Source organism: Labeo rohita, chromosome 7 (genome assembly GCF_022985175.1).
Source record: "Labeo rohita strain BAU-BD-2019 chromosome 7, IGBB_LRoh.1.0, whole genome shotgun sequence".
Taxonomy (NCBI): domain Eukaryota; kingdom Metazoa; phylum Chordata; class Actinopteri; order Cypriniformes; family Cyprinidae; genus Labeo; species Labeo rohita.
The window spans coordinates 17657623-17684274 of NC_066875.1; the positions used below are offsets into that span (position 1 = coordinate 17657623).

At 35.2% G+C, this 26652-nt stretch overlaps 1 protein-coding gene across 1 annotated transcript; it reads right to left on the reverse strand.

Moving 5' to 3' along the window:
- Positions 1–1169: 1169 nt before the first annotated feature.
- On the reverse strand, positions 1170–25201 carry slco3a1b (solute carrier organic anion transporter family member 3A1b). The gene is made up of 10 exons (XM_051114786.1): positions 24642–25201; positions 21783–22242; positions 13639–13737; positions 13196–13456; positions 11129–11293; positions 10847–11045; positions 10468–10603; positions 9173–9345; positions 8973–9037; positions 1170–4291 (listed from the first exon to the last, which is right to left on the reverse strand). Exons 1-10 carry the CDS (start codon positions 24777–24779, stop codon positions 3915–3917), a joined length of 2073 nt encoding a protein of 690 aa, XP_050970743.1. The 5' UTR covers positions 24780–25201; the 3' UTR covers positions 1170–3914.
- Between the last annotated feature and the right edge of the window lie 1451 nt (positions 25202–26652).

The following is a 26652-nucleotide window of genomic DNA, read 5'->3' on the forward strand; positions in this document are numbered from 1 at the left end:
TGTATCGCTACACTAATATTTAATGTATTAGCATGAACACAATAAATGCAACACCTAAGCACATAATGTATTACTAGTAAGAACACATAGTGAAAATGTAATTGCAAGGTGTTAGAGACAAATGTCTCTGTGTCTTTTTTTTTTTTTTTAAAGCTGTTTTCAATTCCTTATATCCTGCAGTGAAAACTAAAAGCCTTAAAGGTTTTTACAAGCTGCAGACTTTTAAGGTCATGCTTTTAAAACTGAGTACAGCCTGGTTTATATTTACACAGGAGCCTCGTACATTGAAGTGGAATTCATTGTCGCAATTGGGGGATAGCTGTACGCATCCTTTTTTTTGCTGATGTAAAGCAGTCTGCCCTTTTCACAGAATTTCGTACCTGCTCGCCAGTCTTGCTGGAACATTTGAGGGTGATAGACTGAGACCTTCACAGTGTGGTTAAAAAAAAACAACTTCTTGTTCCTTTAATGTTTTCAGTCCGTTATGTACTATTTATTACCAGCAGGCTAACACATTTAGCTGTATAAATGTAAACAATCTACTGATGCTGCTTTTATTCAGCGGATTTGTGTGGTATATTAGCAAAAAATCTGATACTTGACGTCCCGTTTGCCTTAAGATAGAAAACAAGTGCAAAATACGTCTAAACATGTTGTGAGGCATATAAACAATCTGAAGACAGCCGTCTGAATCACCAAAGTTTGAAAGAAAGCACAAGGGTGCTTGTAAATAATTCTGTTTCATATTCATGTACTATAATCCTGTTCTGTGATGAATGCTTTATGTGCAGAGAGCTTTGCTTAGTCAACAGAGAACATTTTTGAGCTTCAAAATAAAAATGCAAGGACAATGTTTTAGTGCAGATAGTTGTTCTTATAATTTTATAATTTTTCTTTTTTTTACTCTTACACCTTTTATGGTCATTACACATAAGCTTCATAATACAGACATGGGTAGAAAAATATACCACAACATTCCTCTGTAAGCATAACATAATCTCCATCTGCATTTAACAATAATATATATATTTTGTCCAAAGGTAAGACTTGTAACATCACCTGTAAAAGCCTAAAGCATCGCTATGTTCTACATTCTGGAGAGAATAGATTTAAATGTCACTATGTACAAGGTGTAATGGTCGCTTAAGATATCACATATGTCTACGTACAATACGATAAAGCATCTCGCGGTCATATACAATTCCAGCATTATGAAAAACCGCCTCTCGGAGAGAACTCAGAACACTTAAATGGCATCACTTTGGCACTTTTACGGCAATGAATTATCTATAGAGAGGAATGATTATATAAACAATGACATCATTCTTATATCATCCCATTTTGTATTGACACCGGCCTCAACATTCAAGCAATCAAGCGTTTCGGCGTATATTGCAGTGCATTAAAATAATGTGCTTGGGAAGCCATTTACATGATAGGGTGATAATGCGTTCGGGTTTTGCCCTGTGCGGGTCTCTTCAATATACTTGCATCCAGTAAACCGTCTTTGAAAAGCAGCAGAAACAAATAATTGTCCTCTGTAAAGAGCATTTAGCTTTATTACATTTCCATGGATCCACCACCTTCCCGTCCTTTTTTTTTTTTTTTTTTTTTTTTTTGACAGATATATATTTTTTAGAAAAAGCATAGAAAATAATTCATAAGTATATGAAACCAATTCTTAGGTCCAATGTCATACAAAAATGTTTTAATTTTTGTTATTTTATGTAACTCAGATAGATATAGCAGTTCATAAATCCTTATGTTTATTTTCTTGTTTTATATATTGCAACATTAAAAAAAAAAGTTTTACAATTTACTGTTAATTAAAACATTTGGTACGGAAACCCGTTTCCGCCACTGAATAAAAAATAAAAAAGGTAATTGCGACTTTTTATCTCACAATTCTCGCAATTTAGAGTTTACTTGAGTTTATCTCACAAGTCTGACTTTTTTTTTCACAATTGCGAGTTTGTATCTTCAATTCTGACTTTTTTTCTCAATTGTGAGTTTGTATCTCACCTTTCTGACTTTTTGTCTCAGAACTGTGAGATATAAACGCATAATTGCAAGTTATAAAGTCAGAATTGCGGGACATAAACTCGCAATTCTGATTTTTTTTCTCAGTTGCGACTTTTTATCTCACAATTCTCACGATTTTGAGTTTACATCTCGCAATTCTGACTTTTTTTTTCTCAGAACTGAGATATAAACCCACAATTGCGTGTTATACCTCTGGTTTCACAGACAAGGCTTAAGCCTAGTCCTAGACTAAAATGTAAGTCTCAGATGTTTCAACAAAAAGAAACTTGAACTGACTGATCTTAAAATATATCAGTGTCTTTGTTTTGTCTCAGAATGCACACCAGTAATGTTTTTTTTCTAAGCACATTTATAAAAATTACTTAAAAGTCCTAATTGAACCATGGGCTAATCCTGGCTTAGTCTAAGCCCCATCTGTGAAACCGGGCCATAAAGTCAGAATTACTAGATATAAAGTCAGAATTGTGGGATATAAACTCACAATTCTGAGGTTTTTTTTCACAATTGCGAGTTTGTATCTTCAATTCTGCCTTTTTTTTTCGCAATTACGACTTTGTATCTTGCAATTCTGACATTTTTTCTCAAAACTGTGAGATATAAACACAATTGCGAGTTATAAAGTCAGAATTACTAATTATTCTAATTATTTTTCACAATTGCGAGTTTGTATCTCGCAATTCTGACTTTTTTTTCAGAATTGTGAGATACAAACTCCATAAAAAGTCCATAATAAAGTCCATTTCTGAGAGAAAAAAAAAACTGATATGTTCACAGAATTGCGAGTTTGTATCACACAATCCAGAGGATAAAAGTCAGAATTGTGAGATAAGTCATAACCTTTTTTTTGTTTGTTTGTTTTATTCCGCGGCGGAAACGAGCTTCCATAGTTTGGTCTTCCGAGTTAATTTCCTTAAACATATTGATGACAGACTGGAAGAAAAAAGTACGTAAGGTGCCGTAATACCATTATAAAACACCACTTGAGAAGATGCTGGAGTAATAGAAGGGAAATGTCTACCTTCACCAAAACAATTTACTTCTTAAAATTCCCATGCGCCTGCTCTGATGCATCAACATGCAATACCTGCATGCATTGAAATAAATCCTTCTTTCGTCCCTCAGCGTCCTCTGCTTGATAACAACTACTGATTAATGTTGCACGTTGCTTTAGTTTAGATCACTGCAGGTGACAAATGACGAGGCGTCACAAAACTAATGAACCTTTTGTCTAGTCAAGCTATACGTTTTCACAGACATGGGCCTAAAATGTTCGCTATTATGTATTTAGGTTGATTAATAGGTTACATGACGTGTGTAAACTCTGCACTTTTATCTACGTTTTTTAAGTCTAATAGCCTGTACAGAGGAGAGATTGAGTAATAACATCAAGCTTTCTAAGACCCTCCATAAAAATAGACAGCCTCACGATATTCAAGTAAACATATTAGCTAATATTCATAGAACTTATATGCTAATATTCTTTACAGTTCTTAAAAAAATACTAAAAAGACCATCCAAAATGAAACCTAAAAAGGTGCTCATATATGTAAGCTGGGGCTAGTTTTGACTAATGGAAGATTAATAGTTCAGTTTTGGAACTGCAACCTAGCACGTCCCCTAATATAATGGATGCGTTTCATTTCCACGTATCGTATATCCAGCATATACAAATCCTGACTACAGTAACAGTCAAATTCATTTGGCTCTGTTTAGTTAAATCACCCTGGATACGCTAAAAGAGTGCCCATTTCTCCCCAGAAGCGGGAATGTGCAGAAATCGGCTTATATATGGATTTTCTTTTGAATAAAAGCGATATGAGACTAAATTAGCATATGTGCATATAGGCCGGCTGGCCCTCTTTGGGGTGGGACTATATGGCTGACTCCATGTTCTCGCTCCAGGCGTGGTCATCCAGGTTGTAAATGAACTTGGTGCGGTTGGAAGGGTTCTGTGCAATGTCCTTGCCCAGATTGTCCAGGGTGAGGTTGGAGGCAAACAGCTGGCTTGGGGTCAGGTAGTCCTCACTGTTCTTTATGTACCTGGAGTAGTTCTGACGCAGACACTGCCAGGTGACGGCGTAGAGGATGAAGGCGCTGGATTTGAGAACGATGGCGATGCTGACGTAAAGGTAACGGTAGGTTATGTTGTCGTAAAGCATGCAGGCCCCTTTAATGCCGCATACGGAGCTCCACAGTAGGCAGGTGGAGTCAATCCCAATGCCAAAGATCAGAGGTGGAGGAATGAAACCTGGAACATTGAAAACAGATCCGTTTGAGTGCACTTTAATTCTTACAGTTGAGGTCAAAAGTTTACATACACCTTGCAGAATCTGCCAAATGTTAATTATTTTATCAAAATATGAAGGATCATACAAAATGCATGTTATTTTTTATCTAGTACTGACCTGAAAAAGATAGTTCACATAAAAGATGTTTCCATATAGTCCACAAGAGAAAATAATAGATAAGTTTATAATAAAATGACCCTGTTCAAAAGTTTACATATACTTGATTCTTAATACTGTGTTGTTACGTGAATGATCCACAGCTGTTTTTTTTTTAATTATTGTTGTTTATGAGTCCCTTGTTTGTCCTGAACAGTTAAACTGCCCACTGTTCTTCAGAAAAATCATTCAGGTCCCCAAATTGTCAGCATTTATGTGTATTTTGAACCCTTTCCAACAATGACTGTATGATTTTGAGATTTATCTTTTCACACTGAGGTAAACTGAGGGACTCATATTCAGTATTGGGGGTAACACAAGTAAGTTACGTAATAATATTACTTTTTTCAAGCAACCAGTAAAGTAACACATTACTTTTGAATTTCTAAGAAAACAGTTACTTTTTCAAATAAGTAACGCCAGTTACTTTTTTCCCCATTTATTGATTGACAAGTCTCCTGTCAGGAAATCGGGAGTAAACATGATGTTACTGTATTCTAGACTAAATGTGAACATGCATAAATTCATCTCACTCACAAAAAAACAGATTCAGTATTCCTCAAAATGAATAAAAACAGTGAAATGCAAACTCAGAATATGACACAACCCTGCAATAATTAAATATGTTAAATAAAACAAATATCCTTTATGTATGTAATCCCATTTTATTAACCAGTGTCTGACCTTCGATGATGCAATTCTACCATACTAATAAGCAAAAATGACTTTAGATAAACTAACATTTGTGCTTCATTTTTTTATAGCTGAAGAGTGATCTCTTGCACAAATGTACTTTTCTTTCAGCCTGAGGTGAAGTCATTTCACTTTTGGTGTAAAAGGGCTTTTACATTAGAATTGTTTTATATTAAAAACGAAGCAAGAATTAAAAAGTAACGCAAAAGTAACGTAGTGCATTACTTTCCATAAAAAGTAATTAACGTAATTAGTTATTATTTCAGGGAGTAACGCAAAATTGTAATGCATTACTTTCTCCAACACTGCTCATATTACAGAAGGTTTAAACGCTCACTGATGCTTCAGAAGGAACGCAATGCATTAAGAGCAGGGGGGGTGAAAACTTTTGAACCGAATGAAGATGTGTCAATTTTTCTTCTTTTGCCTAAATATCCTTTTTTTTTTTGTACTGCCCTCTCCCAGAAGACAAAATAAGTTAAAATTACCCTGATTTTCAAATTTTGATTTCAAAAGTTTTCACTCTCCGGCTCTTAATGCATAATTTTTTCTTCTGGAGCATCAGTAAGTGTTTGAACCTTCTGTAATAGTTGCATATGAGTTGGTAAATATAAGAAAAATGTACACATCTTCATTCTGCTCAAAAGTTTACACTCTTAATGCATCGTTTTCCCTTCTAAAATATCAGTGAGAGTTTGAACCTTCTGTAATAATTGCATATGAGTCCCTCAGTTGACCTCTGAGGGTGAAAAGTGTGAAAAGATGGATCTCAAAATCATAGTCATTGTTAGCAAGGGTTCAAATACACAAAAATGCTGAAAAACCAAAGAATCTGTGAGACCTGAAGGATTTTTCTGAAGAACAGCAGGCATTTTAACTGTTCAGGACAAATAAGGGAACAACTGTCACTAAAAAAAAAACAAAAAAAACGCCGTGGATCATTCAGGTAACAAAACAGTATTAAGAATCAGGTGCATGCAAACTTTTGAACAAGGTCATTTTTATAAATTCAACTATTATTTTCACTTGTGGACTATATGCAAACGTCTTTTATGTGAAATAACTTATTCAGGACAGTACTAAATAAAAACAACATGCATTTTGCAAAACTAACATTTTGCAAATTCTACAAGGTGTATGTAAACTTTTGTAGGTAAACTATTTCCAATGACCAGATAAGATTTTTGCTTTAATATAAATATTTGCTTTTATGAGCCTGACAAATTTGTTAAATAAATACCATTCCAAGTTTTTGAAAGAAATGTTATTTAGCAAGAACACATTAAATTCATCAAAATTGACAGTAAAGACATTTTTAATTTCAAATAAATGCTTTTATTTTAAACTTTCTAAATGTATCACAGTTTCCACAAAAACTATTAAGCATTAATGCTTTTTAACATTGAAGATAAGAACTGTTTCTTGAGCACCAAATAAGCATATTAAAATGATTATTAGAAGGATCATGTAACTCTGAAGACTGGAATAATGGCTGCTGGAATAGAAGGGATAGTTTACTCAAAAATGAAAATTACCCCATGATTTACTTACTCTTAAGCCATACTGGGTGTATATGACTTTATTCTTTTGAATGAATAGATCAGAGTTATATTTAAAAATGTCCTAGCTCTTCCAAGCTTTATAATGGCAGTGAATGACTGTTGAGATTTTGAAGTCCAATAATGTGCATCCATCCATCATAAAAAGTACTTCATGCAGCTCTGGGGGGTTAATAAAGGCCTTCTGAAGTCAATCGATGTGTTTGTGTAAGAAAAATATCCATATTTACAACTTTTTATATTATAAACTACAGAGATTATAAACTATTATAAACTGCTGTGCGCATGTTCACAAGAGAGTGACGTTTCAACGGATGATGTAGGACGTGGGCAAACGCTGGAGAGAGCAAAACAAAACACCGGTCACAAATTAGAAGTATAAAACAGGGATTTTAATATGTGACCCTGGACCACAAAACCAGTCATAAGGGTCAATTTTCTACTGAGATTTATACATCATTGGAAACTGAATAAATAAGCTTTCCATTGATGTAAGGTTTGTTAGGACAGGACAATATTTGGCCGAGATACAACTTTTTGAAAATCTGGAATCTGAAGGTGCAAAAAAATCTAAATATTGAGAAAATCACCTTTAAAGTTGTTCAAATGAAGTTCTTAGCAATGCATATTAGTAATCAAAAATTAAGTTTTGTTATATTTACAGTAGGAAATTTACAAAAAATCTTCATGGAACATACTTAATATCCAAATGATTTTTGACATAAAAGAAAAATCAATAATTTTGACCCATACGATGTTTTGGCTATTTCTACAAATGTACCCGTGCAACTTATGACTGATTTTGTGGTCCAGGGTCACATATAAGCCAAGAGAAGACTGGTTTTCCATTGCTGTAACCAGACTAGCATATTTTCAATGGAGCTTACCCTACACCTACGTCCTACATCATCCCCTGGAATGACACTTTATGAAGTTTTAAATATGGATATTTTTCTCACACAAACCCATTTATTTACTTCAGAAGGCCTTTATTAAGCCCCGGAGCCATGTGGGGCACTTTTTATGATGGATGGATGCACTTTATTGGGACTTTAAAATCTGAACAGCCATTTACTTTCATTACAAAGCTTAGAAGAGTCAGGACATTTTTAATACAGCCCAGAAGAAAGTCATATACATCTAGGATGGCTTAAGGGTGACTAAATCATGGGGTAATTTTCTTTTTTGGGTGAACTATCCCTTTAAGTTTTGATATCACAGGAATAAATTACATTTTGAAAAATATATTAACATAGAAAACAGTTATTTTCACTATTAATTGCAAGTGATCAAATCAGATTTGTGTGTCCAGACAAAACCAGTCTATCTGCATGTGATGAGGCTTTTGCACAAGAAAGCACCTTGTCGCACAAGAAAGCCTAGCAATGGGAGAGACTGGTATACATTGTGATGTTCCATGCTGTAGTTACTGTATGAATCCTCCCCGGCATTTCTGTCACTGGTTTTGACATTATCATTGTGTTGCATTAAGAGTGACGCAAAAAAATAATTTGAAATCTGATTTGAGCAGCCAAAGCATCCAGATGGAGACGCATCTGTAAAAATCTGACTGGAATCACATTTACAAACCACATCCAAATCTGGATATGAAAAATCACATTTTATGTGTTTTTTTGCTGTCCACACTTTCAAAACCCCATTTGGATAAAATACGAATATGCAAAACAATCTAATTTTTGCTGATAGTCTGAACATAACCTATAACATAATCTGAACATAATCTTTCAAAATCATTTAAAGCTGCAATCCGTAACTTTTTTTGTGTTCAGATTTGACAGTTTATACAATATGTGAGTACATAATGAATCTGTTTTCCAAACCGTGATTTTGGCTTATCCTGAATCACTACAGTACACCTATAATAATCACTATAGTACACCTATAATTTTATATTCTGACTATTTCAGACTGGTTCTAGTAGGAACCGCTGCGGAGTAGCCCAGTACCTGCGTGACTCGTCATAGACATAAACAGAGAGAAGCAGCTCCGGCTACAATATTCTTCTGCAAGATGCATGCAGTTCTGTTTATTAACCGCTAGAGCGTCAAAAGTTACTACCATTTCAAATATTATTTTAAATGGTAGTGTATATATAAGCCGACTGATATCAACCAAACAACATTATAAAGATGCATGCTTAAAATAACTAAACAAATTGTAAAATTCTCCTGCAGAGACACTGTAGGTGTTACTTGTTATGCAAATATCTTACCCAGCAGCCGGAGCAACAGGAAGAGAACTCCAAGGGCATATGACTTCAGCTCTGGGCTCACAGTTCTACAGACAAAAGCAACAACTAATAGTTCAGTACATTATAGTTCATTATGATGTGTAGATGAAATGTGACTGATAAAGACTGATGAAACATTTCACATGCTTTTTTTAAGATTCAAATGGTGTAAGCAGCATTACCTGATCAGGATGATGACGGATGGAGTCTGGGCCATGGCTCCGATCATGCTGCATGCACACACAACTGCTAGGAACGTGAGAAAGGCCTGCTGACAGCCTGGACTGGAACACTTCCCCGGCATGGCTGTACCCGGCCCGTCGCCATGGGCGATGCACTTACAGCCTGTCAGATTCTGAGAAGGAGAGGAGGAGAGCAGATCTGAGTGCATATTTCATGATGGATCCTAAGTGCTGCTCTGGGGATTTCCAAGTGACCATTCAGTGAAAAAAGAACCAGAGATTTGAGACAAAGTATCTTAAAGAGGAAAAATTAGCATGCCCAAAAGAACTCTTAATACTATGACCCCAGGAAATCCTTAAAGGGCTAGTTCACCCAAAAATGAAAATTCTGTCATTAATTACGTTCCAAAGACCTTTGTTCATCTTAAGAACACAAATTAAGATATTTTTGATGAAATCTGAGAGCTTTGTGACCCTGCATAAACAGCAATGCAACGGACACGTTCAAGACCCAGAAAGGTAGTAAGGACTTCATTAAACTAGTCCATATGCAATCCTTTGCCTTTTCTTTTTTAGCACAAAAAAAAACAAAAAAAACAATGACATTAAACAATTTCTTCTTTTCTGTGTCAGTCTTTGATGTGGAATAGAAGAAAATGTTGAATAAACTTGTTATATTTGTTTTCTTTGCACAAAAAAGCATTCTTGTAGCTTCATAAAAATACAGTTGAACCACTGATGTCACACTGACTATTTTAACAATGTCCTTACTACCTTTCTGGGCCTTGAACGTGTCAGTTGCATTGCTGTCCCAGCTTTTGGATTTCATCAAAGATATCTTAATTTGTGTTCCAAAGTTGAACGAGGTCTTATTGGTTTGGTATGACATGAGGGTGAGTAATTAAAGGAGAAGTCCACTTCCAGAACAAAAATTTACAGATAATGTACTCACCACCTTGTCATCCAAGATGTTCATGTCTTTCTTTGTTCAGACATTTAAACTGCATTTTGGAAGTTCAAACTCGGGGCACCATATCAGTCCATTATATGGGGAAAAATGAAGAAATGTTTTCCTCAAAAAACATAATTTCTTTACGACTGAAGAAAGAAAGACATGAACATCTTGGATGACAAGGGGGTGAGTACATTATATGTAAATGTTTTATGTTTTATTCTGGAAGGAGACTTCTCCTTTAATAACATAATTGTAATTTCTGGTGAACTATCCCTTTAAGTAGATGTATGTCTGAGTTAACTGATCTGTATGAATATGAATGGATGTGGGAAACACTTACGGTTTTAGTGCAGCCAGCCAGGCAGGCTGAGAGGTAGGTGATGCCATTGGAGCCGCAGACGGGGCTTAGAGAAGACGTGTAACAATTACAGCCTGACAGACACGCGGCCTCCGTCCGCTCCCATGAACCTAGACTCCTAAATGGAAACAATGAATATGGGATGAGGGAAGGACGACATGTTCCCTTCAAGTTCAAGTAGTTTAGTGAGTCGAGTTACAAACCTGATCCTCTGTAAAATTAATGCTGCAAACAATTCAACTTAGTGCTTTAGCGGTGTGAACACAGAAGTCTTTATACTCTAAGTGTCTGTATTTATTGCCAATTGTTGTGGATCATTAAAAATTTGTGTGAGGCTTTTATGGTGAAGCGCTCTACTCACTCGTTGCCATAGGCAACAGTAACCCCAGCGACCGGGCCCGTATCACAGCCAAGGAAGAGGAAGGAGACGTAGCAGGCCGTAGAGATGATATTGACTAGCATAGCCAGACGAATCGCCCCTAATGCAGACAGATTCAACTTCTTCACCAGGAGCCCACCCAGGAAAATGCCCAGACAAGCACAGGGGATTGCTGTCATACCTGAAAACGCACAGATTGCAGGGATTTCATATTATGAGTTGGATGTTTTTATGCGGTTATGAAAATATTCTGTTTTTGCCTACCAAGGAGCTGATTAGCGGAGGACGTTGAAAGGTTGAACTGCTGTTCGAGATATTTCCCTAGGAAGGCAGCAAATCCAGCCACCACAGCGATTTCCATGCAGGCAGCGAGAATGACACAGGTGAAAACCGGGTTGGACAGCAGATGCTTAGTCACCTTAGGGATAACTGAGAGGAAGATTAGAGGATATTAGAGGATGATCAGGAAAAAAATGACATTTTTCAAGTTCCACAGAGAATTTTGTAATCCAGGGGTTTATACTTTTTGACGTCACGGATTCGCAAATGTGAGGTCCTTTTACAAAAATATAAAGACAGCTACTGATTTTTATATTAAAAGATCTATTTAAACAATGTAAGAAAAACATTAAGCATGATATAATAAAGACAACACTTTCCAGAACCTAAACACTGTAATATCAGAGATCCTATATACATTCTGGAAAATATTTAGTTCAGTTTAATTGTTATTTACTTTCCAAAGGTGCTGTGTTTTATATATTACAGTGGTAGTCCGAGTCTCTCTAGCCTCCCTTGAGCCCATTAAGTTTTAAAAGACCAGTGTTAATTTTGACAGCAAATTTTAATTTACTCTTAGTCTTTTAACTAAAATGCTATTTCGTTTTAGTCATATTTTATCCATCTGAATTGTTTTAGTTTTAGTCTAGTTTTAAACTAGACTCTGGTTTTTTAAATCTACAGTAGATTTAGTTGACTAAAATCTAATGGGTTTAGTTATATTGTAATGCATTTATTAAGCATTTCTCTAAAATTACCAAACTCATTGTATAGGGTTGATATTAAGATTTTATCATGACAGACACAGATTTAACTGCTGTGACATGCAACATGCCTTTAAATTAAAATCAAATGAAGTCCCTCTGTCCCACTTTTCATAAAGACTCAAGCACATGATCTTCTTTTCAATTAAATACCAATGGTTGTATAGGCTAATTATGCATTCGTTATAATAACTTTTACCATACTCTTCTTTTTTTCAAGCAGACATATTTATTTATATAAATAAATTTAGATTCATCTTTATTAGGGCTACTAAAGTGATTCAGTCAAACGCAGTGAATGATTTGCTGTCTTTCTATTGTTGCTTGATTAACATCAATGCCACAGACAATGGAAACTAAATTAGGCTGCTGTCTCTTTAAAATCTAATGCACGGATGCAATGTACTGATACACGTCTGATATCTTCCCATGTGTTTACGTTCACATAAGACATAACAGAGTGTGTTTACGTGAATATTCATCAAAACGGACAATTCAACATCATTTTGTGTGTATTTCTCCATTCATGAGACATGAAAGAGTACTCTTGTGCTGTGTAAGAAGCGCTGCTTCAGTGTGTGCGCTCCAAAAAATGGGCCGAATTGAGTTCTCTTTTGTGTCCATACATATTCTGCTCTTCTCTTACTCCCAGATTTTGATATTTTTGAATGCTTTTTGAGACGTGCAGCAAATGTATGCTAGCTAATGTCCCGCAGGATAGATCAATAGGTTTTGATACAGTTCATATGTACGCATTTAACTTCCTAACAGCAGATTCGTACTGAATGAATCTCCCTAAATCGTCCCTTCCTAACATTTTCATCTCATTTTTATTTGTTAGCAAAAATGTACGATTTTCATCATAATTTTTGTAATTCAAAATGAGTTTTTGTTTCGTTATCATCTTGTTTTTGTTGTTTAAAAAATGTCTTTGACAAAAATTATTCGTCAACGAAATTAAAACTGTAACAGACCCCCCTAAAGCGTGTAGAGGGTTTGGTGGGAGGTGACTGAAAATGAATGGGAGAAAGTCCATACACTGTGAAAAAAAGTAAAAATAAATAAATAAATAAAACCCCAGATTAAAAGTCCCTTTTGCAATCTATTTACATCATTTTGAGGGATGAGTCTTGTTCTCCACATAGAAATTGCTTCTAGAACTACTTTAAATAATGAACTGGCAACAATGGCAAATCAAAGAAAATGATTATTTCATGTATAAACACCTATAAAACCTAATGCATGACCTCTGTGTGTTTCTGTGACTTTCTCTTGTCCTCTCTCTCACCCTGCAGGTGCTGGCAGCAGGTGAGGCCAGTGTTGATCTCGGGGTCATCTGAGGTTTTGACTCCTTCATACTCCTGCACCAGCTCAGCAGGCAGCATGGCCTGTTCACTCTCACCTCCTGGGCCCTCCCCAGGCTCGTTCAGCGACTGTGGGAACCCAAACATGAAAAACGAGGAGAGGAAGAGGAAAAGGCCACAGATGATAAAGCCGCCCCACCAGGCACCGATCCAGCGTGGATCGTCAGGAGTGATGTCCAGCGTGGCTGTTAGGAGTGAACAGAGATGTGACAAGATATTTACTGAGACACGGTGTTTCATTACACATATTGATTTAACAGCATGCATTTACCTAAAGCCACGTACAAATAACAAAAAAACAGGAATTCATATTCAAAAATAGCCATTCGCATTTCAGTGATTCAGCATTTGTGATGCCGGCACTCACTTGTGTCAATGAAGACTGCATCAACATAAACTTTGGTGCACAGAGAGCCAAGAATAAAACCACAGGCTGGTCCAAACACCAGTGTAGAGAATAAGATACCTGTAATAGAATACAAAAGACTACAGTCAGAGAAGTTATGCAAGGATATTATATTCATTCATGCAGTTTTGGCCAAACTGCTGTCAACTCATTCAGTCCCCTTGACTCAAACCCTTCAGTTATTAACAAGACATTTCCGCTAATGATCTAGATGCTTATGTAAATAGCCTCTTTTTAGGGCAAAGTTTTAGAGTTTATTATTATTAGAACTATTACAGAAGGACAATTATAGCATATTCTATTCTGAGACAGAACCTATAAAGTAGCCCAAATGAAAGGAGCTATTTCCTTTAGTTATGTACATTTTAAATATTCTCTGGGGGAAAACAGTTAATTTCCATAATTTACATCATCATTGCACTAACCGGCACCTGATGGTTTTATGTGAAAGCTGACAAGCACACACATTTCTGTGTTGATTGTTACATATTGTGGGAATACTCAAAGAGTAGCCAAGATATAGATTGTGCATGTGTTGGTAAAGGTTGTACTATCAGAGGTTGTACCCTTCGGCAGGTAATTATCTGTCCAGACACAGATGCAGCACAGCATAATCATTAACAGAGAACACTGAAGTACACAAACAGCCATGTACTACTATAAATTACATGAGAGATAATGAGACGCAGCTGATGGGATAATCTTGTTTTGTCCAGAAGGGGTTTATTTTGCGATAATGACCGACTGACTGTACACTCTCTTGTGCATTACATCCCTGCTTAATACACTACCAATCAAAAATATGGAATGAAATGTTTAAGAATTTTTATTTGTTTTTGAAAAAAGTGTCATGCTTACCATTTGTGCTGAACTTATTTGATCAAAAATGCAATAAAATCACTGTTTTTTTTTTTTTTATATATATAGAAATAAGGCCTCCATTGGAATATGATTGGATATGACTGGTTATGTTCGGCTGTGGATCGCAGGAATATTGTTAAATATTATTACATTTTAAAGTAACTATTTTCTGTTTTAATATATATATATATGGAATTGACTCCTGAAATGGCAAACCTGAATTTCCATTCTAAAATTTGATTTGGTGCTCAATAAACTTTCTTGCTATCTCAGTGTTAAAAACATTAAAATTAAAATTTCTATTAAAATTTCTGTAGAAACTGTGATACATATTTTTTCAGGATTCTAAAAGTTTAAAAGAACAACAAAAGATTTCAAATAGAGATATTCTGTAAGATTATAAATTGTATTTATTTTTGTTTAATGCATATTTACTGAATAGAAGTATTACTTTCTTTAAAATAATTTTAAGGATTTTGCATACTGCATACAACAATATTGCACACAACAATTGGCTTAGACAAACACTGCAATAATATCACTGTAATGTTAAATGAGACCTATTATAAAACTATTATAAAACATGTTAAATGAGACCTAAAATATGCAATATAAGTCTCAAGCATCCCCGGAATGTGTCTGTGAAGTTTCAGCTCAAAATACCCCACAAATCATTTGTTTTCCTTTTTTGAGCAGAAGCAGAAACACACTTTTTTTTGTGCATGTCTCTTTAAATGCAAATGAGCTGCTGCTCCCTGCCCCTTTTTCCAAAATAGGGCTGTGCCTTTACAGTTCATACATCAGATACTCTGCCAAAAAAAACATCTGTTTGGTTTTGATCATCATGTCTACTGCGCTGAAATCATGCGTTTAGCAATATTAGTTGAAACTTCCGATATATGGTTTTCTGAGTGCACACACAGGAAGCACAAGCACAGAAAGCGGGGCACCCGATTATAGCACTTAAACACGGAAAAAGTCAAATTGTCATGATATGTCATCTTTAATACTGACATCCTTTAAGGCCATTTTCACTTTATTCAATAACTAAGATGTAGGATGACGCCAATTGTGTTTGTATGAAACAAGAATGAGCAATATGAACATAGCACCGGTTTCAGTTGCGCGGAAGAACAGTCTGATTTGCCATTACCATAGGTGCCAATCCCATGGAAAAACACGAGTCTCTGTTCATTTTAACCAATAAGAAATTAATTGCAGCTTATACGAATTTATTCTTGTTTTCATAGTTAATTTGAGGCAGTTTTGGAGTTATTTTAATGGCAAATGTCAAGACAATAGTGCATTAGTGTAATACGAGAGGGTGGGAGCACGAATCTCTTGGCTTGCAGCGGGCTTGCGCTCCTATATAGAGATCATGACTCTGCGCTCCCACAGATATTACATGTGCGCCATTTAACCTTGTCCTGTGTAAACGTGAATAAGTGCTTTTTGGCATTTATTAAATCATTTTATTTAGTGAAGCGCAACCCTCATAGAAAGAATGTGTGTTGGTTACTAAATAATGTATCTGCAGTACATGCGTTTTACTTCGCAGGACAAATTTTGTGTAGTGAATTTATCAAATGCACCATCCTACAGAGTATACTCTAGAAAAAACTAAAACCCAGTATAATTAACCCTTTAACTGTCACCGTCCCCCCTATGGGACGCCTATGTTTATTTCACCATATTACAAATAAATCCTAATCTAATCATGACAAACTATACATCGTTGGATAGGTCTAAGACTCCTTAATACATATTTTACCATATTTTTGTGTTAGAAATTACATAGGAAAAGTAATAGATTAATATATGTCAAGAGTGCCACTTAAAAAATCTACATCATAACATGAGTTCTAACCTTTGTCTCAAAAGAATCTCAAAATTCATCCTTTGAAAGGCTTTTTCAAAATCAGACATTGCATTACCGTGGAAAATGTAAATCAAAATCATATTACAAAACATTTTCATTCATGAATTATAAAAATCTAAGTCTGGATAGTGCATTTTTATGTCTGTGTTCAAAAATGGGAGTGACAGTTAAAGGGTTAATTACTGAGTAATGAGAATTAAATATTTGAAAATATTACATTTCTTGCAAATGTGTATGAAAACATATCCCAGTTCTTATTTAGTCGTGGAAACAGCAGTGAAAATGTGTTTTATATAAAAAAAAAACTGCAGGTTACCACTGGCAGAACCATAACCATACTACAGTGACTAAAAACTAGTCAGGCACAATTAACCAGTCAGAACCAAGTAGTTACTCTATAGATCCATGTAATAAAAGTATGTTAGGTTTAATGCCCATTCACACCAATAACGATAATTATTGTTGTCCACACCAACACACAATAACGTTTAGTTTATTATAAGCGTGGTGTGGTTGTCATCTGACACTTTAAATGCTTAAGCTCTTTAAAACAGGATTCTGATTGGCTGTTACTGTTTTTATCATTTATCAGCTTGAATAAATAATATTGAAAGTGATTCCAATGATATCGTTGCTGTGTCGTTATTGTATAGTTGTGGTGTGGACTATTCTTACTGAATTAGGATGATACCATTAGTTATCATCCTTGTTGTGAACGGGCCTTTAATATGGAAAGAATGAAACTTTCCTCCTTGCTGTGAAGTTAAGAGAATAGAAGGGTATGTAACATGACCTTTAATGGTATATTTGCGCTGATCTTTAAAAAGTGTTTTAGTTCTATCCATTAGCCTGCATGAAATTGATTAAGCATCTTAGATCATGCATGTCAGTCCTAATGTTTCCCCTCACAAGAGAATGTAATCCTAGATCAGTTCTCTTACTATGGTACTCTGGTATTCTGTATGAACACAGATGCTGGATAATTCACTTAAAACAGATAGGCCTTTCTGCTTATGCCTTTGTGAACGACGCTAAATGCATTTCTGTTCACCAAAGCCTCTGTGATCAAACAGAAATAACTTGATTTCACTATGCCCACCAGCAAAGACTGTCTCCAAAGAGGATGTTTATGTCCGTGCTAGTTTACATTATGCTAAAATAAGACATAGGTCCAGTTTAAAGGTTAAAAAGGATTCAAAGACGGAGAGAGGGAGGGAGTGGGAAAGAAGCTTGCATGGGTTGCACAGACATTAATGCTCATAGACAGATAAGTCAGCTCAATGCAAAGACATCAGACATTGCATGGAAACTCACAGATCTTCACATCTGGGTCTTTCATTACCTGTTGAACGCTACTCAACTATAATAGTCATGCGCTGATCAGTTTCCATGCTAGGGGTTTATTTTAGGAGATTTTTAAGACATTAAAGTCTGGAGTTGATCTGTTCCTTATTTGTGTCAAATGTATGGCGAATCATTGTAGTCATGCGAGAGAAAGCGAGTGAGAAGAATAGAGAGAGGGAGAGTGAGCTGCCTGAGGGATGACACCGCAGCCAGCACACATTAGCTTCATAGCAAAAGTAACAGGCACCGAAGGCCATCGTTGCTTCTTGTTTACTCCTTAACAACATAGCAACAGGAGATTAAGACAGTGGTGCACTACGCTAAACCAGTGGGTTTAAGCTTGATACTTGGAAATTTCCCAAGTGAGTTCGCCCCCAAACCTAAACCTACTACAGCTCATATTTCAGCCATATAAAATATCCATGCTGTTTGTGTATCTTCATACAAAAGCTTTCTGACAGGGAGTCAGGAAGCAGTAGCTGATGCACCAAGGATACAACCTTTTGTGGCTTATAAATCATTAATAATAATAAGTGCTGTAATTGCGGCAGTGCCAGGATATTGACGGTACTGCTACATGATATGCCCTCAAACAACAACAGTACTTTGTAGTGTTTCTTTTAGTGCCTGACCAGCACGTTTACAGATGGTTCAAGTAGTGCCGTCTGAGAGCGTTTAGAATACAGCTTCTGTAACATATCAAAAGAGTCTTTCTTAGGCTGCTGTGGTAACAAAAAACAAACTCACGGTCCAGCCTATTACACCTCTAGTTCACTGTTTCCTATTACTTGGTGTAGACGCTGGTGAATGTTTAAGCATTGCCATGGCATCTGGTTCAAATCCAAAAGGAGAGCATTTTAAGCAGGTGTTATTGTTCTCTCATGAAATGGAGTAGGTAGGCAAATAAGCCCTTTCAGAACAATTCACCTGGAACATTTTACAATAATGTTCTATATATTAGATATTATGAACCAACAATGTACAACACTTTTGTGAGAAATCAAATTTGCCTTGATCTTTTGGCATATAAGAGGTCTTTGTACCATTAAAACATCTTATAAGTTTCATAGCTTAAAACATCCTTCTCATTATAAACGAAGCTTTTGTTTAATCAAGCTCTAAAAATGGCTCGTTTAGATCTGAGGTGTAAAATGACATCATCCGGGCACAAACATTTGCATAAACACCGCCTCCAGAGCAGGTTATCGATGAATAGTCATCTTCTCACCAATGACGTTAGCCAATCATAACAGCCAATCAGATTCCTGACAACCCTTAAAAGACCCGCCCCTTAAAACAGGTCGTTTTAGACAGAAGGTCAGAAGGAGAGTAGAAAATAATCATTTTTTGCATATTTATTTGTTTGTTTATTTTCTGTGCAAAAAAACCTCAAGGAACGTATTTAAAATAATAATAAAATCCATGTTATGACATTAGGTAACATGAACTAACAATGAAAAATACTTATTAAAGCACTTTAGTTACCATTAATATCAATATTTACATTATTGTTAATTGTTTTATTATTATTATTATTTACATTATTAAAATTAGGGCTGTCATTAAAATGTTTAATCTAATTAATTACATGATGTTTCGATTAATTAATCTATTTAATCGCGAAATAAATTTGACTGTGGATATACCCACAAAATATTATTTAAAGCTATTTTTGTGTTAAATGAGAAAAGTATCAACATTACAAATTGTAGCTTAAGAAAGAAATATTTTATTTGATTCAACATAGAATTTATTACATATAAATATTTAGGCTGCAAACTATGGAACATAAAAGGAGATAATCTGAAAAACATCTCAGTATTTTTTTGTTCAAACGATGAAAGTCTTGGTAACTAAAACAGCTTTGTTACCAACAGTCTTCAAAATACCTTCTTTTATGTTCCACAAAAGAAAGGTTTGGAACGACATGAGGGTGAGTAAATGATGACAGAATTGATTTTTTGTTTTTTGTTTTTTTTGTGAACTACCTCTTCAATGTTATTATTATTATTATTATTATTATTTTTAATTAATTTTTTTTTACTGAAATTATACTCAAAATAAGAAACTAAAATCTGCCAGTAGGTGGCGGTAAATGTCTTTATGAGTCATAAGCCATTCATTCAATTCTTTTAAATGGCTGATTCATTCAGGAATTAAATAAATGGCTCTCTTTATGAATGGGAGTTTAGCTCAGAGACATGCAACAATTCTGCTATGGCTTCAAAGGTAATATGCTCTCTGCAAAATTGAGCAAAAACATATAATATCGTGTTTAAAATGTAACACTATTAACTTCTTATTTACCGAACTGTTGTATAAAATCACATTTAACCTTGTGATAGATTGGGACAAAATCAGCACTTGTGTCATATTGCTCTTGCTGCCAATGTGATATCGTGTGATATATACATATAGATAGATACACAGATAGATAGATAGATAGATAGATAGATAGATAGATATGAGACAAAACACATACCCCTGGTGAAAAAAACAGCTTATGCTGGTAGGCATGTTTTGATGCTGGGATGCTGGTTAGGTATGTTTTGGTGCTGGTTTATGCTGGTCATGTTGCTGGGACCAGCAAAAACCAGCAAAGGACCAGCATAAACCAGCTAAGGACCATCTTAAACCAGCATCAAAACATACCTAAACAGTATCCCAGCATCAAAACATACCTACCAGCATATGCTGTTTTTTTCACCAGGGACAGGGGGATTTTTTGCACCAATATCTTTAGGGCATAATTGCATGAACGCATGAAACTGACAGCCCTAATTAAAATCAAAAGTTGTAACAGTTTATTTACTAATGTTAACCCAGATGTATAAATACTGTAACAAGGGCGTTGCCCATTGTTAGCGGCGTTACCATGTCAGTGGTTTTCCCGCGGATTTGAGCTACTTCAACACTATTGCCCCGGGTTGAAGTGACCCCAACTAACGTTATATTTATCCCCTGAAATGCAAACTGTATACTGGACCCCCCTTGAAACGTGACTGGGCTAGTATTTGGGCTACCCTGGTGAAAAAACCAGCATATGCTGGTAGGTATGTTTTGATGCTGGAGCTTAAACCAGCTAAGGACCAGCTTAAACCAGCATCAAAACCTACCTAACCAGCATATGCTGTTTTTTTCACCAGGGTAGTTTTGAGTATAGCAATTGGGTGGGTTTTGTTGTTAATGTTAATGCTAGTTGATGCACTGACTAACATTATTTAATAGGAGCCTATTCTAAATTGTTATTTATTTTTTTGGTTAATGTTAATTTCCTCATATACTAACACAGTTTTAACATTTCAGGTTTCAAGTAAATTATGAACGTTATAAACATTAATTAACATTGAACAATAGTATAAGCAGCAGTAAAAACAAACAAACAAAAAAAACTCTAAAAAACGTTGTTCATTGTTAGTAAATGATCCCTAATGCAATAAATAATGCAAATGAATCTTATTGTACAGTGTTACAAATTATTAACCTCTCTTTCTTTCAGGCATTCATCAGTCTGTGTGTTGATCAGTGGTCAGCAACCAGGGGTACTTAGATAGATTTTTACTTAATTAGAAAGAAGAACGAAAATAAACAATTAAATAAATAAGTATTTTTTTTGTTTTATTAATTTTTTATAAACCTTTAAAATAAAACCAATTAAAATAATAATAATTATTATTATCATTATTTTAAAGTGTTTTATATTTATAATAATAATAATAATAATAGTGGTTGTTGTTGTTATTAATCATTTTAATTAATTTAATAAAGGTTTTTAATAATGGGTTTAATAAAGTAAAATCAAAATGTATCCAAGTACACCAGGCGGGAAGCATCCCTTACTCTAGTATTAATTCTGTTCCTTAATTTAAGAGAACGAAATTATGTGTATAATATGTCCATGTTTCATATATTTTTAGTAAAACCTAGCCGTAAAATATATGTGCTATTGGCAGAGTCTGTCATCTACAATACTGATGATTTTGGAGCACTTTTTTTCTTCATTTGTGTAGATCACTCTTACCAATATAAAGGGATGAGTCTTCTCGTCTGACGTGATCATCGATGTAAGACACGCCCAGAGGCTGCAGGGGAGTCGCTCCAACCCCGAGAAGCATTTGAGCTCCGATCAGCAGCAGGTACATCATGTTGGTATTGGTTCTATTCCCACAGATGTAACTAGGATCAGAGAGCCCCGCTCGGCTAGTATTGGAGCACACGTCCTGTCCCTGTCCCACAGGTCGTGACTCTCCAGTCTGATATTCATACTGGTGGGTCAAGAACTCAGGCAGCGCTGACAGTAACGCTCCCAGCGCCATCACGATGCCTCCACAACCAATCAGCCGCGGCCGGTGGGCCCTGGCCCCAAAGTAGCTGACGAATAGGATGAGGGCAAGGTTGCCAATCTCAAAGCTGCTGGCGATCACACCCACGTCAGCACTCTGCAAGTTGAAACGTCGCTCTAGCGTGGTGAGGACACTGACCTAAAATATAAAGAAACAACACACTTTTGAACTGACAACAAATAACTAAACGTCTCCCTATTCACAACTCAGAATATTTCATTCATGGCTTAGAGATCTTAAAAAACAGAACTGATTGGTGAGATTTTGATCTGAACATATATGCTGTATTAAAGGTATAAATCAAACCGGTAAACATCCATATGAGTGTTGCCAAATTGTTATGGTTTTGGACTTTAAGTGTTTTATACAATTATTTAAACAATTTAATACTGTGACATTCAAGTCACCTTCCATACATAACATTAAACACCTCAAATGAAGCACAAGGTTTTGAATTGGCAGAATTGTTCATCAGGCATTTTCATAAGTCATCGCTAGGGAAAATGACAAATCGATCATATCACTTTACTCCCAACCCTACAGAGCAGATGCATTCATGTAGTGATGTAACAGTGTGCATCTTTCTCTTGTACTGAAAGCTAACATGAAGTCTAGGGTAGACCACTTTAATGTTTATTTGATTAAACAAACTACCATCTATGTTTATGTTATTAATACTTTTTTTTACTATTGTTGCTGGCAACAAATTACACATTTTTGTCACTGATTTCTGTTGTTTGGCAGAGTACTTCTCCTAATTGTTAGTGACATTTCTTACCTATTTCATTTTTATTGTTGTAATGCCTAGTTAGAATCAATACTTTATTTTTTTTAGTTCAATTTCTATTTTAGTCCAATTAAAATGTTAGTAATAAGTTAAAATGTAGCTACTAAGAAAACTGGAAAATATAGCCTAATGGAAGCTATTTGAATAATTACACTACTCAAAAGTTTTTGAACAGTAAGAAGTAAATAAGTTTCCTATGGTCACCATGACTGCATTGTTTTAATCCAAAATACAGCAAAAGCAGTAATACTGTGAAATATTTTTACTATTTAAAATAACTGCTTTCCATTTAAATATATTTTTTAAATGTAATTTATTCCTGTGATCAAAGCTACATTTTCAGCAGTCTTCAGCATCACATGATTAAAACAATTGAGTACATACAAAAAGCTTGTTTTTTTTGGTGGGGGGAAAGAAATTATAGAAATTAAAACTTTTATTTAGCAAGGATGCTTTAAAATTGATCAAAAGTGATGATAAAGACATTTATAATGTCACAAAAGGTTTCTATTTCAGATAAATGCTGTTCTTCTGAACTTTCTATTCATCAAAGAAAGCTAAAAAAAATCCACTAAAATGTTTTTGAGCATCAAATCAGAATATTAGAATGATCTGAAGAATCATGTGACTGGAGTAATGATGCTAAAAATTCAGAATTAAAATCACAAAAATAAATTTACATTTTAAAAACAGAAATAGCAAAAATATTTTAAAATGTTACTGTTTTTGCTGTACTTTGGTCAAATAAATGCAGGCTTGATGGGCTTTTTTTTTAAAAAAAAAAAAAAAAAACATTAAAAATCTTACTGTCCAAAACCTTTTGACTGGTAGTAGTGTATTTTCCCTACTTTAGTTAACATGAACTAAGAATGAACAATACTTCTACAGCAATTATTAATCTTAGTTAATGTTAATTTCCACATTTACTAATGCACTATTAAAATCAAATGTTGTCCTTGTTAACATTAGTTTCACTGTGAATTAAGGTTAAGTAATAATGACTGCATTTTCATTAAATAACATTAACTAGATGGTGCAGATTAATAACTATTACTGTAAATGCACTAGAGTTAGCCAAAGGCTTTATCAGTCCTACCAAAACAAAATATAAACTTGAAATGGCAAGATTATTAAAACTGTCATAAACATGCAGAAAAAGATAAGTAATTTACATTGAAATAACAGTGCATATTTACTTTTCCATATAGTAAACCAGTCATAGATATGGCCTACTAATAGGCTATTAATTAAAAAAAAGTTAATATTTAAATAAAAAACGTTAGTTAATATTAGATTTCTTCTAGTAATTGGAAAATTAGTACTACAGTAACACAAAAATAGAAAATATTTTAAGGAATAAATGACAAAACAGCTTGCCACAGAAGATGATCATTCTGACATATTTGTTTCCAACGTTACGTGCATAAGTGGCTCAAAGACAAAACAAGGTAATCCTTCGTTGAGATTCCCTTATTTTGTCCTGGAGCCAGTGATGCATAATGTTGGAAAGGAGAGAGAGGTGTTTGACCACTGGGCCACTCACTGGACTGATGATCATTTTTCATTAAAGCGCCTCTAAATCATATGCAGATAAAGCAGTCGCGATACACACGCAAGAAGCCCTACACCTCATCATACCGCTGTTTATTTCTATCGCTTCGGGGAAAAGATAAGCGATGCGCACCGGACACCATTCAATGTCATCCACATACAGTACGTATGAGCTGCCTGTGTTAACGGCTCGACTCACCAGATAGGCTCCTACAGTGCCCTGTGCCAACATTAAGGCACATTCTGATATGAGGAATATTTTGATGTTGGAGAAGCATGATGTCTTCTTCTGGCACTCGTCTGGCTCAGTGTCTGGCGTGCTTCCCTCCGCGTACATCCTCTGATGCGGACTGCAGCAAGCAGAAAGACAGGCTCGGACAGAAGGTGACCATTGAGGACGAGTGCAGATGGATCCTCAACAAGACGTGCACGGCTCCATTAACATCGCCTCCGGTTACGGTCCGCGTTCAAATCGAGTCGTATGAAATGAATCTTGAACGTCCTTTGTATTGTCACCTCAGAAACTGCGCACTCGCATCTGATACGGTGATCTGAATGGTCCAAAGAAACCGACGGAAGACCACGGCAGCCTATTAATAACCATGAACATCACCGACACACGGAAACTGCGATTCGGTATTACGTGAGGCGCTTACAGTGACTCTTGCGTGAGGAGAGTTTGCCGGTGTGGAGGACTCAGCTCATGCGTGTCCTCATCTACACCACAGCCTGCACCAAATGATGATGACCTCTCTCTCCTTTCCCTTTCTACTGGCTCGCTTTATTTCCTCCTCCTCCCACAAACACGTCTATTAGATAGATAGATAGATAGATGGATAGATAGATGGATAGATAGCCACACTGACAGGTTTAATTAATAGGCTAATTTTATAAATAAGGGCTCAATTAAAAGGGGAAAAACAGCTTTAGTGTCTAAAATGAGTGCAGTTTCTGAATTGTCAAAGTGAATATTATCACCAGACTAAAAATAAACTTCAATATGTGTCCCCTGAGAGCAATGTGCCAAAGTAGGGATGTATGAGCTGCTGACCAAATGATCACAGGCCTATTATTAAAGGTACAGTTCACCCTGAATTACAGCGTCTGTCAGCATTTACTCACCTGATGTTGTTCAAAACCCATTTGATTTTATTCAGTTTTGAATATTTTTGTCTTCTAGTAATTGTAAAAATGCTGGGTTAAAAACAAGCCAGCGCTGGGTACAAATGATGATATGATACTTTTTTGTTTGGTTTAAGCAGAAATTCACTTAATTTTCATGCATTTATCAGAAAACAAGACTTAATATCTTTTGTCATTTACATGTCTGTTATGCTGTAAAAAAATGCTGGGTCAACCCAGTGCTGGGTGAAATATGGACAAACCCTGTGACTGGGTTGTTTCAATCCAGCAGTTGGGTAAAACATTTAACTCAACCTTCTCTGTAGTTCTATTTAACTCAACTATTGCTTAAAAATGACTATATTTCAAAATAGGTTGGAAATAAACATTTATTAACGTCCAATATATGAACATTTATTAATAAGCTGAATACATAATTAAATAATAAATATTGATTAATTGTTTCAATTGCTTTTAATTGTTTCAATTGCTTTATTTTAATTGTTTAATTGCTTATTAGTAAATGTTCACCTTTTGATTATTGCTGATGCCTTTAGTAATTTTGTCAGATTTTTAAATTTACAACCTATTTTGGGTTAATTTTAGGTCAGCCATATAGTAATTTTTAAACAAGAGTAAACATTTAACCCAACCGCTGGGTCAAACCCAGTCACAGGGTTTGTCCATATTTCACCCAGCACTGGGTTGACCCAGCATTTTTTTTTTTTTTACAGCATAACAGTCATGTAAATGGCAAAAGATATGAAGTCTTGTTTTCTGATAAATGCATGAAAATTAAGTGAATTTCTCTTAAACCAAACAAAAAAGTATCATATCATCATTTGTACAAAACAACACAAAAAGAAAATCATTTTGCAGTGTATATGATATAATTAAAGTGATGGGTAACACTTTAGAATAGGGAACACTTATTCACTATTAACTATGACTTTTTACTCAATAAATTCCTAATTTGCTGCTTATTAATACGTTATAATAGTAAGGTAGTTAAGTTTAGGTATGGGGTAGGATTAAGGATGTAGAATAAGGTCATGTAGAATAAGGCAATAATATGTGCTTAATTTGTA